Source organism: Plutella xylostella, chromosome 2 (assembly GCF_932276165.1).
Source record: "Plutella xylostella chromosome 2, ilPluXylo3.1, whole genome shotgun sequence".
Taxonomy (NCBI): Eukaryota; Metazoa; Arthropoda; class Insecta; order Lepidoptera; family Plutellidae; genus Plutella; species Plutella xylostella.
In genome coordinates, this window is record NC_063982.1 from 5,675,840 (window position 1) to 5,694,178 (window position 18,339).

Consider the following 18,339-nt stretch of genomic DNA (forward strand, 5'->3'; position numbering starts at 1 on the left):
TCGGTCGAGATAGTTGACGTATTTTCAACGATTCAAATCTGATTTTACTAGCCAATTCAATATTTCCCAGACAATTATAGGTATTTAGTTACTTTTAAATAAACAATAATAGCAATAGTACCAAAACTTAACGTCAAACGAAAACGAATCCCCATTAAGAGTGCTCGTACTAAGCTATACTTAAGTGGTACTCAGCAATCCTGCGATTACCGCTAGGCTTTAGTTCAGGGGAATGTATTAATTGATAGCTCGAGTTTTTACGACTAATCTCGAACCTCGACTATTTTCGTGTAGTGAGCACGAGGTTTAACATTATTGTTTTTTGAAATTATAGTAGGTAAACCTGGGATAAGCCTGCATAGGGTATAAACTGGTCACACTGAAAAATACAAAGAGTATTATAATGACGATGTATCAATGATATACTTTTCAGTTTATCGTAGGTATACAGACTTATTTCGGGATTTATTAAAATTATATATTTACTAGCTGTTCCCGCGAGCATTGCTTCGCCTTAAAAAGTTTTCCCGTGGGGATTCCGGGATAAAAAGTAGCCTTTGTTCTTTCTCAGGGTCTAGACCATATGTACACCAAATTTCATTCAAATCTGTTCTGTAGTTTTGGCGTGAAAGAGTAACACACAGACAGACAGACAGACACAGTTACTTTCGCATTTATAATATTAGTAAGGATGTGAACAGGCCTTAACTAGTCACCGAAATGATAAAACACATACATTGTCTGCAAAGCCCGTTTGTCCATAGTCTATCAATTGTCGTAGCTTTCTCCTAAGGGGGGATTTAAGAGTTCATAACATGTCTGAATGTGAGTTTAATGTGAGGGGAGGGAATTGGAAACCTTTGTAATATGGTTTTTTCTTTGTATTTTTACATCTAAAACCTCGAATGAAAAATAACGGTACCAAACTTAGGATCTATGTGTAACAACTTAGTTAAAAATTATAACCGATTTAGTATTTTTGAGAACTTTTGTACCTATGCAAAAAGCCAGCACTGATGCAAAAAGTAATATCTTACAGACAAACTTCAATAAACGAGATAGCTGCTATAAAATAATTACACTTCTTCATCACATAGAAACATTATGATACCCAAGCCATTCCATACTCATGAATAAATCTCCAATGAACCAACAAATTAATTCAATATCACACCACCGAATAATCAAATTTTAATCTCTCTTTATTATTATCAATCTAATTTTTATCCCACAAACGTGTCTAATCACCTCTATTCTTCTTAACCCTAAAACGGCGCCCGATAAGTTTCTGTGGAACCTAGAGTCCAACGCTAACTTTGCAAGAGAGTAGAATAGAATACCTACTTTTAATAAAATTTAGCATCATGAAAGTATTTTACTGTACAAAATATAAACTTATAAGTAAAACAGCACAAAAGGCCTTATTATTGCTTGAAGCAATCTGATAAGTAGGTATACCAGACAACCTTTAGATGGAAAAAACAATTTTAACATACCTTACAATTATTGCGAAACAAGTGCCAAAACCAAAAAGTTATGGTGAACTATTTCCAAGGTCTTTGATACAAAGTCCTTGCTATTATCATCAATTATTTTTATAATTTCAGACACTGACGTGAAACTCTTCTTCATTCTTCATCTTTACCCATTGCCAAGTTAGCGTTGCTACACTCTTTTCTGTCGCTGGCACGCGCGCCATGTATCACAAAATTCAATATTGAAACTACAACTCACCCCAGAACATAATATCAGTCGTGTGCCTATACGAATAGGAGCTACATTTGCTTGGAGCGGGAAGAACGATGTTTGTAAAAGACAGAGTGTAACAAATGGACGGGGTGATGCGTTTAAGTGAAATTCCTGAGGATGTGTAGAGTTGGGAACGTTATAGAAGCGGCATTTATTCTTTGGCATAGTATAGGTGGGATAGCATTAAGTCCACCTGATTGTACATAATTAATTTTGTATACTGTGCAATAAAGAATAAATAAATAAATATTTAGCCCCTTAGCTGGGGCATGGGTCTCCTTCCAATAAAGGAAGGGTTTAGGCCTAGTCCACCACGCTGGCCTAGTGCGGGTTGTGCTGAGAGAGTTGTCGGGTAAGTGGACAACCCGACTATCAGATGTTTTCAAGCCGCCCGAAGGCCTCTGACTAAGCTTAGCGACTGCTGTCCAAACAGCAACTTACTGCTTTGAATCAAAAATATTTTCATACAAGTATAGTTTTTCGATATTATACCTAAATTATAGCTAATAAACTGTTTATAAATCTTTACTAATACGACATAAGTATAAATGGAAGTATATATAAGTAAGTATGGAAAATCCTTTGAAGGCAAAATTGCCAGGCTGAAATTTAAGTATATTATATTTTGAATGTTCTTCTGTAAGTTCTATAACTTTCGTAACTCTACATCAACCCTCCAGTGCACGCGCACGTGGCACAGACGATAGTGTTTGATTTCATGATTTTTCTGCCCCCCCCCCCCTTCTTACCAGAGGTCGCAATGCTTCACACGCTGCACTAGCTACTGTTCCGACTACATGCAAACAAGCTAAAATTTTTGCTAAATAACCAAGTCTAACCAACGTTAAAAACGCCCGACATTAAACACTAAAAGACGCAATACTTTTGAATTTGTGAGCAAAAAAAAAAACACGCACTCACGCCTTGTACTAATGTACTCCCTTGCGGGGTAGGCAGAGGTGCATTGCTGCACCCACTTTTCGCCAGAGTGTTATGTTAGTCCCAATGTAATAGGGGGCGGGCCTATTGCCATTTTACGGCACATCCAAAACCCGAGAACAAATATCTGTGTTTAAACAAATATCTGCCCCAGCCGGGAATCGAACCCGGGACCATCGGCTCAGTAGTCAGGTCACTAACCACTACGCCATTCGGTCGTCGTTTTCATGAAACATGGTTAAGAAAGTAAAAGTATTGAGTTTAGAAAAAGTCCGGGATGAAAGAGCACATTGCATTGGGATACTAGGGACTTTCTATCGTGTCAAGTGTACCTAACCCAAAATCAAACTTAATTGGTACAGTTTATTAGGCATACTTATCTAAGATATGAGGTAAGATTAGGTAAAGCTCAATAAATTCAATAATATAAATTACGTAGGTATATAGGCCAACAAAAAAGTTTTTTTTTTTTAAATCTAAAAACAGTTAAATACTTACACTCAGAATCCCTTCACACTCTAGCAGCATAAAAACAAAATTTAAAATGACAGTCATATTTCCAATGAAATACTCCCAAAATGGACATCCCCATAATAACAGGCTTATTACGTCACAAACATAAGCTGTGCACAAATCTCTCGTCCCCCCGAATGCAGTAAGTAATGCTCGACAAATAATTACACTTTGCACAGATGGCTCTAGTGCGACCACATCAGAAATACTGGCCTATTAGTTCTTATGGCATCAGTTGTAGAGACCAGAATTCCACAATCCAACTTCCACCCCTCATTTTGTAAGCGGACATATTCGTGCAAGGCATTTAATACAGTGACAGAAACTCAGACACTCACAAAATAGGGTTTAAATTCACACATAACAACTGCAAAACTCAGGTGGCACGGAAAATGTACAGCGCATTTCAATTTGCCGGCAAAATCGCCCTTAAATCCTTCGAATAAGTCGCAAAATCAACAAACTTGGTCGTTAAAAAACACTTTAGCTGAGAGGGCTATAGCTGTAGGCTGTGTTTGACAGCGCGACTGATAGTATTAACGGATGAGAAGATTATAGACCCTGGAGGGCGGCGGGGTCGTGTGGACCCACACCGCCGGCGGAGGGTTATCTGCCGAGTGTTTTGCGGGACAACAGTTTGAAGACCTGATAACAGTGTGAATGGGATATTAAATACGATATCGCGGGCCCGTGGGAATGGTTTTGATCGATTGAAAATGACGTGGTTTTGTGGTCGAGTGGTGATGGCGTTTAACAATGTACTTATTGCTATAATTTATTGAAGTCTTATCGAATTAATTTAAGGCTAAAAGTACAGAGCAACTAATGCCGAGATTTAGAAAGGCTCTTTAAGCTAATGTCGGAATTAAATCTATGTCTGTCTCTTTCTGACCGTATACTGTCAAAGCAAGGCGGAAACACATTCGGAGTTACAAGAAGTAAAGTACCTTTCTGCGACTCAACGTAAGACATTTATGTTAGTTCTCATCGGAACAGATAAGTTTGTTTCACTCTACTACTAGTAGTTTGTAAAGAAGGTTAACAAAAAATGTACAACTCTCATTTTCTTTGTTAAAAACCCTAAACATTTTCCCTGCGTAGCGACGTATACTTTTGAACTCAGCATTCAGAACCAAATTGAAAAGTCAGACAACACAAAGGCTTTATATCCGGAAGCCTTTTTAAAGAACGAATAATCATTTGAACATCATTGTCTTGTGTGTTTTTAATCAAAACAATACGTCTACTCTATGGACGGGCTACATCGAAGCGAGGCCGTCATTATTCTGAGGGCAACATGCGTGCATTGTCGTTTTAATCAAAAGTCGCTGAGGCACTGACTGGAAAAGTTGGGGTTCTGAAGTTATGAGAATGTTGTAAAAGTATGAAATTAGAAAGAACAATATGAATAAGTACTTACTGATTATTATTTTTGTATATGTTAATTATGCATCCATAGGATAATATTTTGTTCAGTCTAAATACGAGCACAGATCTATGCTTTAGAGGATAAATCAATGTCAATCAAATTGTAATAGCCGTATTTTCACATAGACATTTAATTTTTCTACCATTTATTTCTTACAAGAGTTACACAATCTTTTCGCTTTTCACAATGCCTTTATTCCAAACATTATTCTGAGCTTCATCCTTTCATAACCAATGTCAATGTCAGCTTCAACGCTCAAGAATCTATCAATCAAAAACTGCCAACGTTCTTTCTCGTTCAGAAATTCCAGAATATTCTCCTACCACTATTCACATCTGTTGCCGATATTAAACTTCCGTCCGTCCATACGTTGTAACGGAATGCTTTATATTTTTAATCTCGAGGCCTGTGGGACCCTCGATGGCAGGTTTAGGGTTGCTTACCACTTGCAGTTTGCAGATATTTTTTATTATTGACTATCTATGAGATAAATTAAAAGTAAAAAACTTATTGAAATGGTGATGCAAGTTGTAATATTGATAAACACTTAATTCTGTTAATTGCTTAATTTCGAACAAAATATCAACGTGTATAAGTACTTAAATAAATCACTTATACAGTCATATTATAATACAGTGATCTGATAACGAGCGAATAAATTGCCTGCAATATTTTTTACGTTTTTATCTTTTTATACAATAGGTACCTATTTTTATTTTAACCTCTCATATATTTTTTTATAGAATTTGCTGCATACCTACATAATATACTAGACTACTAGACAGTTCAAACTTATGACCCCTATCTTCTGTTTACTCAGCCCCTGCCATTGGAGGGTTAACATTCTTAACTCCGGTACCCTTTGTGATTAATTTGTAGGAATTCTGTTGTTGGTCGGTATTTCGAAGAGAAAATATTTGGATGTTTTGGCTACTCATCTCTCTGGAATTTTAATCTAAATATCTGATCGAATTGAAGCATGGAAATTGTTCAATGAAAACTGGCCCAGAAATATTTGGGTGGGAGCATATTGAAAAACGCCATGCGGGTTTAAAATTTAATATTTCATTGCATTTTAATATATTTTTATGAATTGTTTTATGTTTATAAGTATCGCACGCTCAACAAAAAGGATGTCTATTAGATTCAGATTCAAATGCCTACGATAAATTGTCGTGTGCCGGTCATCCCGTCCCGTCCTATCTTTCATTCATTCCATGAAGAGGCTCCTCTCGTCTATCGCGATTCCATTCAACCCGTGTGTCTTCCATGTGTCTTACCATCTACCCTTCGCACTACTAACATTCCTCTCGTATTCCGTAGCCTTTACCTGTTTTTGTCTCCCGCAGCCATCCCTACCGCGAGGTCCCAGGAGGACCGTAGATTTATCCCGAATCTATCTACTTGATTCCATTCCATCTATCTTTCACTCTACTAACTGTCCTTGTCTCCCGCAGCCATCCTGCCGTACCGCGAGGACGCGGGGCCGCAGACGCGGGAGTTCCTGGCGCGCGTGGTGGACGTGCTGCTCGACTTCGTGCAGCAGGTCAACGACCGCAATGAGAAGGTGGGTCCTCATTGGCTACTGAACCACCAGAACGGCTAGCACGGGTCGCAATTTTAGACGTGACAAAAGTACTCCGTCGCACTCACTCTTGAGTGTGAGTGAACGCGATGCAAAACTTATGGGATCAGGACTGATGCACACGTGCGGTGCTTAAATAGGTGGTCCTCAGTCATCACACTGCTTACCATGCCCCGTGTCAAAGGCCAGGCCAAACGTGGCCACATCTAGCGTGGACTGCCTCAACTCTTGTCTTGTCTGTGTCGTTTACAAAAAATGTTTTCACTACCAGTGACGAAGGGTCCATACACATCATTCTTATCAGCTTCCCTTCCGGATTGACTGATTTGATATTTAATATGCATCTCACGATATTTCATGATAGGTAAATAAGTGTATTCTTTCCACACCGGTTTCCCCTACAAACAAATAAAGTCTTCACCACTGCTAACCACATTTTCCCCCACAGATCCTCGACTTCAAGATGCCGGCGGACCTGCAGAAGCAGCTGGACCTGGAGCTGCGCGACGAGCCGCTGCCGCTGAAGACTCTGCTCGAGGACTGCAAGGTGGCCCTGAAGTACCAGGTTAAGACAGGTGAGACGCCTTCGCAATTTTGCAGGGCTATGTGCGGCCATATGTGAGACATCTTCGCAATTTTGCAGGGTTATGTGGGGTGGACACCTGCTTAATTTTGAATGGTTATTTATGTGGCCACAGGTGAGACACTTATGATGAATTCGTTCTTCATAAGCCTTCTCTTCAATGGATTGAAGTACCGGTCTCGGTTTCCTTCTCATTGAAATAAAATAATCATATAACTAGTAGTAGGTACTATGAGTATTCAAAAAGACATGCTCACAATGTGCTTTTACTTTTTCTTAACATACTGCAGAAAGCAACGCTCTTTTGTTTCCTCCGACATTCAAATCAAACGCGCAACTATTTTTAATCAAGAGCGTTCAAAAACGGAATGACACGTCAAAGCGCGCCCCAGTGATCGCAGCTGCAGTTAAAAGCGAGGGTCCGTTCTTTGGCATCAATTTTCCGACGTATTTCCCGCGCGCGATTATCCGCCCAGCGGAGCGCGAGTAATCGTTTGTTTGGGCGAATGGAACGGGCCCCGGCGTCGGCGATTGAAAACTGGTGTTGCGTGCTCTTGGGCTCGGAATAGGGGTTTCAAGTTTTGGTACCTATAATTTGAAGAAATACTTACTTCACTTCCTTCCATTAACTATAGCTAACTGTTTCATTTTCCCCGGTGTTAAAGTTCAATTCGTTTGGTGGTAGATGTAATGTTTATTAATAACAACCAGAAAGTCATTATAGCACAAGAAAACTTAATACCGCGATGTAGATTATTGACATCTGTTAGCGGGCATATGAACTATAAACACTAAGATAATATATTATGACGATTCAACACCCGGAATCATCAACTTCACAACATTCTTAGTTACCCTACAGCTACAGGCCTTGTATTTCATAATAAAAGAGAGATTTATTAAAATAGTCTTTGCAAAAAGGTCGGCCTCAGCAATATGGCGGCAGCTGCTTCCCGCGCAAATTACCTAAAATGGCCGCCGGTTATTAAATGACAGACTTCGGAACGAGATATTATAATACTTAAGGTTTATTTTTGGAACCCTATTTTTTCTACCGATGGTCCAGCTTGTTCCGAAAAAATATAAGCACTAAAAACAATCAATAAAGTATTTCTCGCTTGGTCTGTATCAGTCGCTATTTTCCGGAAGTTAATATCGCGGCTGATTTGACCTCGGGATAACTTCCGGTCGTCACCGGAAAAGGCGCGTAAATGACAAATACAAAACAATGCGTTTTTGGTTGGTTCGCAAATCTAATACTCAAATACAACCAACTAAAATACAGTATAGTAAACAGACAAGAACGATCTCTTCCAGACAACTATTGAGTCATAATCTTTGATAAAACTGCACAAAACTACTATGTATATGTGTCTAAATCGCACTTCTCATTCTCATCAAGCAATAACTTTCAACCTTCCTAACCAAGAAATAAGGGGGCAATTCTTCCATCTCATCATCCCGAAGTACCGCATGGCTTTACCAGGATTACTCTGTAAGCCCGCGGCTAATGGTCGGATGAGATATGCTCAGAAGAATGATTCCCATTTCTGAGTAAATGGCGCATCATTTAGTCCTAATAAAAGAGGTATTAGGCCTGTTGGGTCGGAGTGGTGTTTTATTAAAAAGAAATTTATCCATGTGGGTTGTCTGGTAGAGATAGCCCTAAGAAAAGGCTACTTTTTAGTAAGTACAGATTTATTTTTAATTTAAAGTAAGTACTATAATTATTTAACTGCAGAACAAATCTGAGTAAAATTATGTTTTAGGATAAGTTTTAGGAAAATATGTAAAATACAGTCTTGTTTTTGAGGTGTCGAAAACAAATCTTTATAAAGCCGCTAAGTATATGGCAATGGAATCGAACCCGGAACCACTTGTTAGCGAGATCTTAACCACTGCACCTACGCGGCAGTATCGCCCTACCGACAATCCAAATTACAAGTTGCAGTAGATCGGAATAACGACCGCTATTAACTATTATTATGTTCTTCACTGATGCGAAATATTGCGATCTGACTCTGTAGCCTGGTGGTAGGAGCTCTGCTTCAATACCCAGAGGTGTAGGGTTCGATCCCCGACTGCCAATTTGTGACTGTAAATTATGGCTGCAGGTTTGGACATAGAAGGCTGAGGTCTGAAAAGTGAAATGATCCACGATGCTATAGGGTGGGCATGTAAAGGTAAGCGTCCGCCTATTGGTATCCTACCTATCGGACCAACCGTATTTAATAAACGTACGGAGAAACGGTGTCAGTAATGCCGAAGAAGTGGACGCCATTGTGTGCAATTTCTATACAAAGAATACTGAATGCGTCCGTTGCGTTCGTGCCGAAAGGTGGACGCTTACCTTAAAGCCGTCGGTTCAGTCGTGTCAACATCCGTCCTATTGGGTTATGATTTAAATGAAACAGAGAGTGCTTTATACTTATAATTTTAGCACTATATAAAAACTGAACATAAATTCTTTGTTTGTTATAGTATGAAATCAGATTGCTTATTGCGGGTTATTCTAAAATTAAATTACAAGCAGTACCAACAGAGGCGGATCACAAACAGTATCTCCTAATAGATACTATTGTATCCATCATTGACGGTACGTGATGTGGGTGTCAAGTAGCTTTGTCTGTGGTCTGTATAGGGTGGGTAGTGGGGGTGAGAACTACAATATAGGTAAATCAAAGCGTTAATAAATGTAATATACCAGTGGTTATTGCATTCAGTGACGATTCAAAGGATAATTCACAATGTGGTTTGTTAGCAATGTGGAATTTTACACTTACGTACCTACATACAGATAAACAATGATATTGTATACTATTCAACACGGACCTACTCCAATGGTTTTTGGTTGGGAGACTTGGGAGTCGGGTTGAATTTGAGTTGAATAGGTATAATATAACTTAAATATCCGTTTGAATCGTTATAATATTATGTCAAAGTCAAATGTTTTTATTGATTGTTATACGATATTTTTTTTCTGATTAACGTCAATTTTTACAAACTACTCTCCGTTTGGATTAAGGGCCATTTGTCTTTGCTATTTATGCTCACGGTTTAATGTACAAAATCAGAATAAATTTAACTATTTCAATCGTGAATTGTTAAAAGCACATTAAACCACTGATCAGAGTGTTGAGATCTTTTTCTAGTATCTTTTTCTATAAAGATACACCCAAACAGCATGGAAAATCCATAAAAAAACAATCAACCACTTTCAATCCTCCATTTTCCCTCAGAATATTCCTTATCCGTCTTATCCAAATCCTGAGGCATCTATAAAAGAGTGAATAAGGATATATTTTCGGGAAGACCCATCGGCATTAGGGATCTGATGTATCGAGTGGATGCGGTGATGCGAGGGGTGGTAGGGTGACCATTCGTTTTGTTATTTAACTAGTATCTGATTATAGATTTTCCGTACAAAATTCAAAAATGCATGCAGTCCATTGAAAAATAATGGCAGGTCTGCTTATGACGAATGTTTTTATACGTAAGTACTTACCTATTTAAAACATTATAATCAGGTACAATAAATACAATATACATACATTAAATAACAAAAAAAGGAGTAAGCACAATAGGCGGCCTTATCGCTAAAAGCGATCTCCTCCAGGCAGCCTTTGGGTGAATGAAAGACTTATGAAGTAAAAGAGGAAGGTGTACACGTATTGCATGTAAATAAAATAACTAGTGATATTTAGGTAGGTAGTACCTATCATAAGATATAAAAATATAAAAACTACTCAGAACATTATGGCATATACAACCCATGGTCAACCTACTTGCGGCGCGCCATAATCCCATAATTTGCGCAAAGCACGGTCACCCCACCCACTGAGCCCATTGTAAATCAACTAGGATTTTATAACTAGCCCCTCTCTCATTTTCTAATTTATTCTAGGGTCATAAAAATTGGGCTTTTGGACTTACCCACCCTCGAACACACACAGTCTTTTAAAAGTTATTGGTTTGGTTTGTCTTTTGTTATTTTGGGGACAAAAATATCTTATAAGAATCTATGATGTATTTAGATAAAGTCGTAGTTTACAAAAAATATACTTAATGTAAACTTACAAGAACAATAAAGAAGTCACGCAAAGCTGACCAAAACAAATTCAAAGTACGAAAAGATTTTTAGATGAGTGACTTATAACAGCCCTATTTTTCTTTGGGAGTTAAAAGACCTCCTCCCCCCTCCATTGTCCATTATCTCCACTCATCTCCAGGGACCTCGGTGTCAACTGATAAACATACACAAAACAGCTTGTATATCTCCTTTATATCTACCCGCCTTTTTATGACGTTTTATCTTGAAGTGGGCAACTGCGGTTTTTTTTTCGAATGCTAGTGGAGAGGGATGTTATTTATACGTTTGACGTGTGTTATCTGTAACAGTCAGTGTCATATTTCTATGGTATCGTGGGGCACCCTCTTTCTGTGTGCAGCGTGGGATAAGTATTATATTTCGTATTGGTATGTATCAAATAAGCTTCTTTTTACCTAAATATCTTTTAGTTTTTTAAAAAACGTATTGTTTTAATGCCTTGCAAACACCTGTCTGTATACATAACACTACAAACTTCTTTAAGTAATATCGACAAAGTGTTTAATTTTCTGTGCACCACATGGTAGGTACAGTCTGATACGTACGGCGATACACATACACATTATGTGTTAAATATAAATATAAGGAGCTGACTGTACATCCACTGAATCCTGTGATTACACAACCGTAGGCACTCATTCAGTAAACTATTAATCTAAGCCAAACACAACACAATACCATAAATTCACCAATAAGTCAGTGCATCCATTCTCCTCGCCAACCCTAACAACCATAGTACTGAAAACTAGCCCTCAATCACTCTCTTTTAAGTCCCATAATCCCATGCACTACGAAAAAAGACACGAGCAATGCTATGCAAGCGAATATTGTCGCTATTTCCAAAGGCGTATGGATAAAAATGGCGTGAAGGGGAAAGGTTAGGTTAGGGTTGCCAACAATAAAAACAATATTAATTCGGCAAAGGAATTTAATATAATCCCCCATTCAGCCCGCAGATGCGCAACAATTAATCGCGAATCAGGTGTTGGTTTAATTTTAGTTTAATCTGCATTGTAGGGGGCGCTGTAGAGCTGGGGGAGGGAAGTGACGGCGTGATTGATTGGATTTTTGAATTTATATTTTTAGTTCGCTAAGGTTTTTTTGGCTTACTTTTTCTATGAATGTAGTTTTGTGATGTGTTGACCGGGTAGTACCTAGCCCCCTTATTCATAAAAAAGTTACTGGACGCTTTAGCTATTGAACTGTTTTGTTCTGTCGAAGAACAAATTTTTCTCTGTCTGGGAGTGACAGAACAGTTCAATAGCTAAAGCGTCCAATAACTTTTTTATGAATAAGGGGGTAAGTATGAAACTTTTGTCCCTGGTCATACAGTAAAGTAGTTTTTATAAAAAAACTTAGGTATTTCTAAGTATTATTTAGTGCTTTTTCCCTATCTGAGCTCCTTGGGAGAGTTATTTGCTGCATATTATTGGCTGATGATGATGATTATGGACTATCAAAATCTACTGAAATTCGATCGAATATGAATTCCGTAACTCACTAAAAAAAAATACCTTACGTTTAGGTATTTATTTATTTATTTTATTTGTAATATTTGTAGTTACAATAAAGATTAAATAATAATAATATTTATAATAACAAAAAAGTGCCTATTCTTTTACCCCAAACACAATAATGATTAACAACAATGTTATTCTATAAATCTATCAGCTATCCTAACTAATATTATAAATGCGAAAGTAACTGTGTCTGTCTGTCTGTCTGTCTGTCTGTCTGTCTGTCTGTCTGTCTGTTACTCTTTCACGTCAAAACTACTGAACGGATTTGAATGAAATTTGGTATACATATGGTCTAGACCCTGAGAAAGAACATAGGCTACTTTTTATCCCGGAATTCCCACGGGAAAACTTATTAAGGCGAAGCGAAGCTCGCGGGAACAGCTAGTCAGTCTATAAAAACGTCTTTCTAAACAGATATAATGTGTCCTCATCTTTCATACAGCAGCCCGCAGGGGTGGTATACCCTCGGGGGCTTTTATCAACAATTCCGAGTTTTTTTTATGTTGGCAACCCTAGGGGAGCGATGTGGGTAATTAAAAAGTTTGCTGAGGGGCTATGCATATGGTGTGAATTTAATTCGTCCCGACGGAATGGTGTTTGCAACGTCTGAGATAGATTCTGATGGTGATGATTTTTTATAGATAGAACTAAGTAAAATTGAACTAAAAACTAACTGAACTTTGCGTGACAATATTTGTTGTACTTAATTTCCCCCAACCTCTTTTTTTTGTATTTATTGGGTAAAAGCAGTAATTTAAACCTACCCGCTAATTAAACTTTAATTTTCATACTATTTATACATTTCCAGGCATCCTTCGAGAGCAGAAGGGCTAGCAAGGAGCGCAAAGACGTGAAAAAAGTTTTGCAACGCTCTCACCCACATCGCGCAGGCTCACGAGCGAGCGCGATGGAAAACTTTTGTCACGTCTTAATTGCTTCCCGTGCTAGCCGTTCAGATCCGACTAATCTTGACCGATATTTTTGTACAGCATATATCCAACCCACAGCTCTCTAACCCGCCCGTTACCCTGTGGTAAAAGTATACTGTATCCCATCTAACCCCCCCATTCTCCGCAGGCCACCCCCACTTCTTCAACCAGCTGTCCTGCGGGCTGGACATCATCAGCCTGGCCGGCGAGTGGCTGACGGCGGCCGCCAACACCAACATGTTCACCTACGAGATCGCTCCAGTCTTCATACTGATGGAGAATGTGGTGCTGAAGAAGATGAGGGACATGATTGGCTGGACTACTGGGGACTCGATCTTGGCTCCGGGTAGGTTTTTGGCGAATAAGTATGTTAATGGATGCAGGCTTCACTGTCTGTGAAATAAAAATCTTGTCAGATTGGCCTCAGTCGACTACAAATGTGTAAGGCACTCCGCTCACTGCACGAGAATTAAGGCTACCGCAACGCCGCCTCGAATCCGCCTGGACTCTAGCGGTGGACAGAGGAGGGATAGGTATGAGTTTTGCGCCTCTCCTGCAACCCAAATTTGCTTAGAAAAGACCTTATCCAACAAGCTAGATAGCTGCTAAGCCCGCGGGAACTGTTAAGCCAGGGTTGTATTAGAGCCAAGCCGCGCGTCCCAACGCGTGAAACTGCAACTAACCCTGCCTTTATTCAATTTCTAAATAAGTTTATCTGATGCTCATCTGTTATCTTGCAGGTGGTTCCATCTCGAACCTGTACGCGTTCCTGGCGGCGCGCCACCACAAGTTCCCGCAGTACAAGGAGAAGGGGCTCTCCTCCATCCCCGGCCAGCTCGTCATGTTCACCTCCGACCAGGTATGCGCTCCTGGTAGTCAACACAACCCATCGCGTCCCCACTGCTGGGGCAAGGTCTCTTTCCGCTCGTCATGTTCACCTGCAACCAGGTACAAGATTGTGTGATCGAATGATTACAGAGATATCTGGGCACCTCTGACTTAGAGTGCCAATGATATCTGGGCACCTCTGACCTAAGTCGTGCCAGAGATGTACTGCGTTGCTATGGATGCATTTGATATCCACCAATAATTTTCATTGGCCCCATAGCATACCACCATCGCCGTCTCGGTGGGAATGAATTTCTATCACACCATCACTGGATAGCCTCATAGCATATCTCTGATGAATAGGCACTTGCAGTACCAAAAATCAACTACATAGAAAATAACTATGATTGATTGATTGATTGATTGATTTATTAAAACTTTATTTTATCATAATAAACACGAAAAATACACAAATATTCCGCCAAACTGTTAAAACAGTTTATCGGCAGACATATCACCTACTTTCCACCCAACTAAAAATCATGTATACTTCAGTCTGCCTGCTCACTATACCCAGTTGCAAAGTTGCAATGTTAAACTTTCCGCACTTCCACCAAAATATTCATCCCCCTTTCCGTCCATAGTACCACTACTAAAGTCGTGCGCTTCAATCTGCAAGCTCAACACTGTGACTCGATTGCGACGACTAACTTTTCGCCCTTTTCTTGTACAGCTTGCTTAGAAAAACATGACCCAATTAAACAGCATAATTGTCACTCACTTTATCACAATATCACAATATTTATCTCCCCTTTCTCCCCACAGTGCCACTACTCCGTAAAGTCGTGCGCGTCGGTGTGCGGTCTGGGCACGGACTACTGCGTGGTGGTGAAGTCGGACGAGCGCGGCCGCATGCTGCCCGCCGAGCTGGAGCGCCTGGTGCGCCTGCACAAGGACAAGGGGAATGTGAGTACCACTGTGTGTACTTAATTAGGTGGACACAACAAGAGGTTCGGAAACAATAGAGGTAGGGACAAAGCTGAATAGGTCTATAATCAAGGTTGGTTGGTCCTCTTACCAGGATGCCAAAAGCCCTGCTTCTGCTTTAGAAGATGTCAGCAAACCATTTAGAGGAGAGCTGGAAATTCTGGAAACCCAGCTTCGTCACCAACGACGGTAAGAAGGATTTCTGCAAGTTACTAGCTATCGCTATAAGCAGAATATAATATCTTGCTACGGTTCTGGTCTACTCCTGGTCCCCTGGTCTCTCTGTGAGTGTGTGGTCGGTGTGCGGGCAGGGCAACACCACGTCTCCATGGGTTGTATATTATATTTGACTGCTGTTTCCTCAACATTCCTCCTCCGTCCTCAGGTGCCATTCTTCGTGAACGCCACGTCGGGCACGACGGTGCTGGGCGCGTTCGACCCGCTCGTGGAGATCGCCGACATCTGCGAGAAGTACAACATGTGGATGCACGTCGATGTGAGGACACAACTTTATTTATCTGTCTTATATACGTACATGGTGTTACTAAAGTGGTATATAGTAAACCGGAAGTAAATGATTCTGGAAAGTGTTTTTGGAGGACTTTTGCAATTTTGTAAAAACAGTAAAGCCAAGCGGCAAAGTTATAACCCTCCACGTTTCTATGGAGAATAAGCCCACGGATTCCACCTCCTTTCGAGTACTACTTATACTCTTTTTTAACGCCATGTATACAATTTTGTAATTTTCATAATAGAAACCGTCAATTGATAATATAATATAACTATTATATGGTACCTACTTAAATAATTTATTAAGAAACAAGTGGGTCCACATTTGAGCCTTGGATATGGATATGGATATGGCAAGTGGACATGGTGGTATGGCGCTAGCCCACAGTAGTAAACAAAAGTCTTGTCACGGCTCCCTGTCATGTTCAGAACGAGCCTTAAACACTAGCGTAACATAAACGTTTATCACAACTCATGATTTCCCATGCCATGTCGACTCCTGTCAGACGCACTGTAAGAAGACGTTGTACATTGTAACTCATGGTCTAAAGGCAGTTTCCCCTTGCAGGCGGCGTGGGGCGGCGGTCTGCTGTTCTCCAAGAAGTACCGCCACCCGCGCCTCACCGGCATTGAGAGGTGAGTCTTCATCATCATCAGCATCAGATAATAATCAGCCATTGTAGTCTTTAAGCCTAGTCAGAGGTCTTCGGGCAGCTTGAAAACATCTGACAGCCAGGTTGCCCAAAACAAAACTTAACCTACCATGCGGCGTTATAAAATTATTATTCAAAGTCGTGCATAATTAGGAGTTTTCAATAAAATACTCAGTAAGAGTCTGTAAGAGTATTCATATAATCCGACAGTTTCCTCACAAGATGGATGAGCGCCACATTTCAAGAGGGAAACTCAATAATTTCCTCTTGAAATAAACCGAGAGCGTTTATTTGCTAAATCCCTCATCCATCATCCTCTCGCGATATGCATTCATATTGAAACACTGAAACGGATGTAGGTGTATATATAGATGCACTCACGACTGTAATCCCGGTAGTCAGAAGTGGCTCACAAGTGACCCACCCACTTTTCGAAGCACATCTGTACTCACGTGATAGGTTGCGCACCATATCGCCCTTTTAGAATAAGTACAATGCACTTAGGATACACATCTAAAATCTAGATGTGCAGGTTTCCTCACGATGTTTACCATCACCGTAAGAGCACGTGGTATTATGTGCTTAAACTCATTAATTGAAAACACAATTGCAAGAATTCATTGGTACAGGCCAGGATTTGAACCCAGGGCCTCTCGATTGAGTGGACAAGGCCTTATCCATTACGCCACCACCGCTCTTTTAGTATGTACGGATGTAGGTACATACACCTACACCTTTAAACCTTAATTTAACGATGAACAAGATGGTGTGTCACATACAAAAATAGAGAAAAAACCGTCCGCATTTTGTTTACTATCAAACCGTTTCAAGCTCAACCTAATGATAACCATTGTACCAATGAATAAAGTTACAAATCTTCTAACCAAACTACTTAATTCAAAATATAAGTCCTCAGTAGAAGTGGGGTTATATGTCGTAACGTTGCTTTTACACTATAAATGTAAAAGAAACAGTCTTATTATGCTTTTATCTCTCATCAGAAACTATCATACCTTATTGCCTGACTAGGTACTCAAAACTTGCCCAAAATCTCATCAACATTCCACCACCTCTGCTCTTAAGCCGTGATCCACATTACCTCCGCCCCGCTCGGCGTCTGACAAGTGAATCCTGAATGTGCCAGTCGTGGCCAGTGAACCGTGGGACGGGGGTTAAGAGCTGGGAGGTGCTAGGGCTGCCACCTTGCCCCTGGTTTCGTAATTATTAAGTTATTAAAACGGTTGTTGAGTCGTTGAGAGGGTTAATATTTAAGAAGTGATACTCATAAGTGTCTAATTACCTAATTTAAGAGTACGATTACAATATCGGTATTTTCATTTCATGCAAATTCACAAAATAAACGCGCTACAACTATAACCGTAGTCAGTTGCTACGATCGTAGCTCGTAGCTCGTAGCGCGTAGGCAAAGAAGTTTGTAAAAGTTTTTTTTACAAAACGAAAGTAGATTCTTTATCAATTCCTACAACCATCTAAAAAATATTTTATTGTTAGGTGAACTTTATATAGCGGAGGCCAAGATCCACTTTGGGTCAACGAGCCATCATGCAAGAGTGAGTGAGTGAGAGAGTGAACTTTATCAAAAAGTTTATTACAGGTATTAACTGCGATAATTAATGTCCACTTCAATCGTCTTTTAACTATTGGCAAATAATATACCTACTGTTACGTGGCAACCCCTGGCTTCTAAGGATTAAGCTGGCAACACTTAGCAGCTGTCAGGTCGGCGCGGCGGCTCCCACGGACAGACAGACGGATTACAGACAGGAAACACCCTGCATACATGTTGGAGTGTTCACTTAATTGCAGATCCGTGTAGCTTTTTAATGATACAAGCTTTTTCAGTAAAAGCCCCTGTAGGGCTCGGGGAAAACTATTTAAAGTTTCAAATTAAGGGGGGCTTTAAATCATGAAATTCAGGAATAAAATTATATGAATCATAAACTTGACAATTTAGTTGATCGATATAGTTTCAGGGACACCTAAAG

General features: G+C 39.8%; 1 protein-coding gene across 3 annotated transcripts in view; it reads left to right on the plus strand.

Annotated features, from left to right (window-relative positions):
- Positions 1 to 18,339, plus strand: part of LOC105398165 (glutamate decarboxylase) — a 54,535-nt gene that overhangs the window by 28,937 nt on the left and 7,259 nt on the right. For all 3 annotated transcript variants that reach the window (XM_048633304.1, XM_038112585.2, XM_038112591.2), the window contains 7 exons: positions 6,088 to 6,197; positions 6,664 to 6,790; positions 13,504 to 13,701; positions 14,096 to 14,214; positions 15,009 to 15,149; positions 15,556 to 15,666; positions 16,249 to 16,316. In XM_048633304.1, the coding sequence (XP_048489261.1) occupies positions 6,088 to 6,197; positions 6,664 to 6,790; positions 13,504 to 13,701; positions 14,096 to 14,214; positions 15,009 to 15,149; positions 15,556 to 15,666; positions 16,249 to 16,316 (874 nt within the window). The remainder of the gene's footprint in view (positions 1 to 6,087; positions 6,198 to 6,663; positions 6,791 to 13,503; positions 13,702 to 14,095; positions 14,215 to 15,008; positions 15,150 to 15,555; positions 15,667 to 16,248; positions 16,317 to 18,339) is intronic.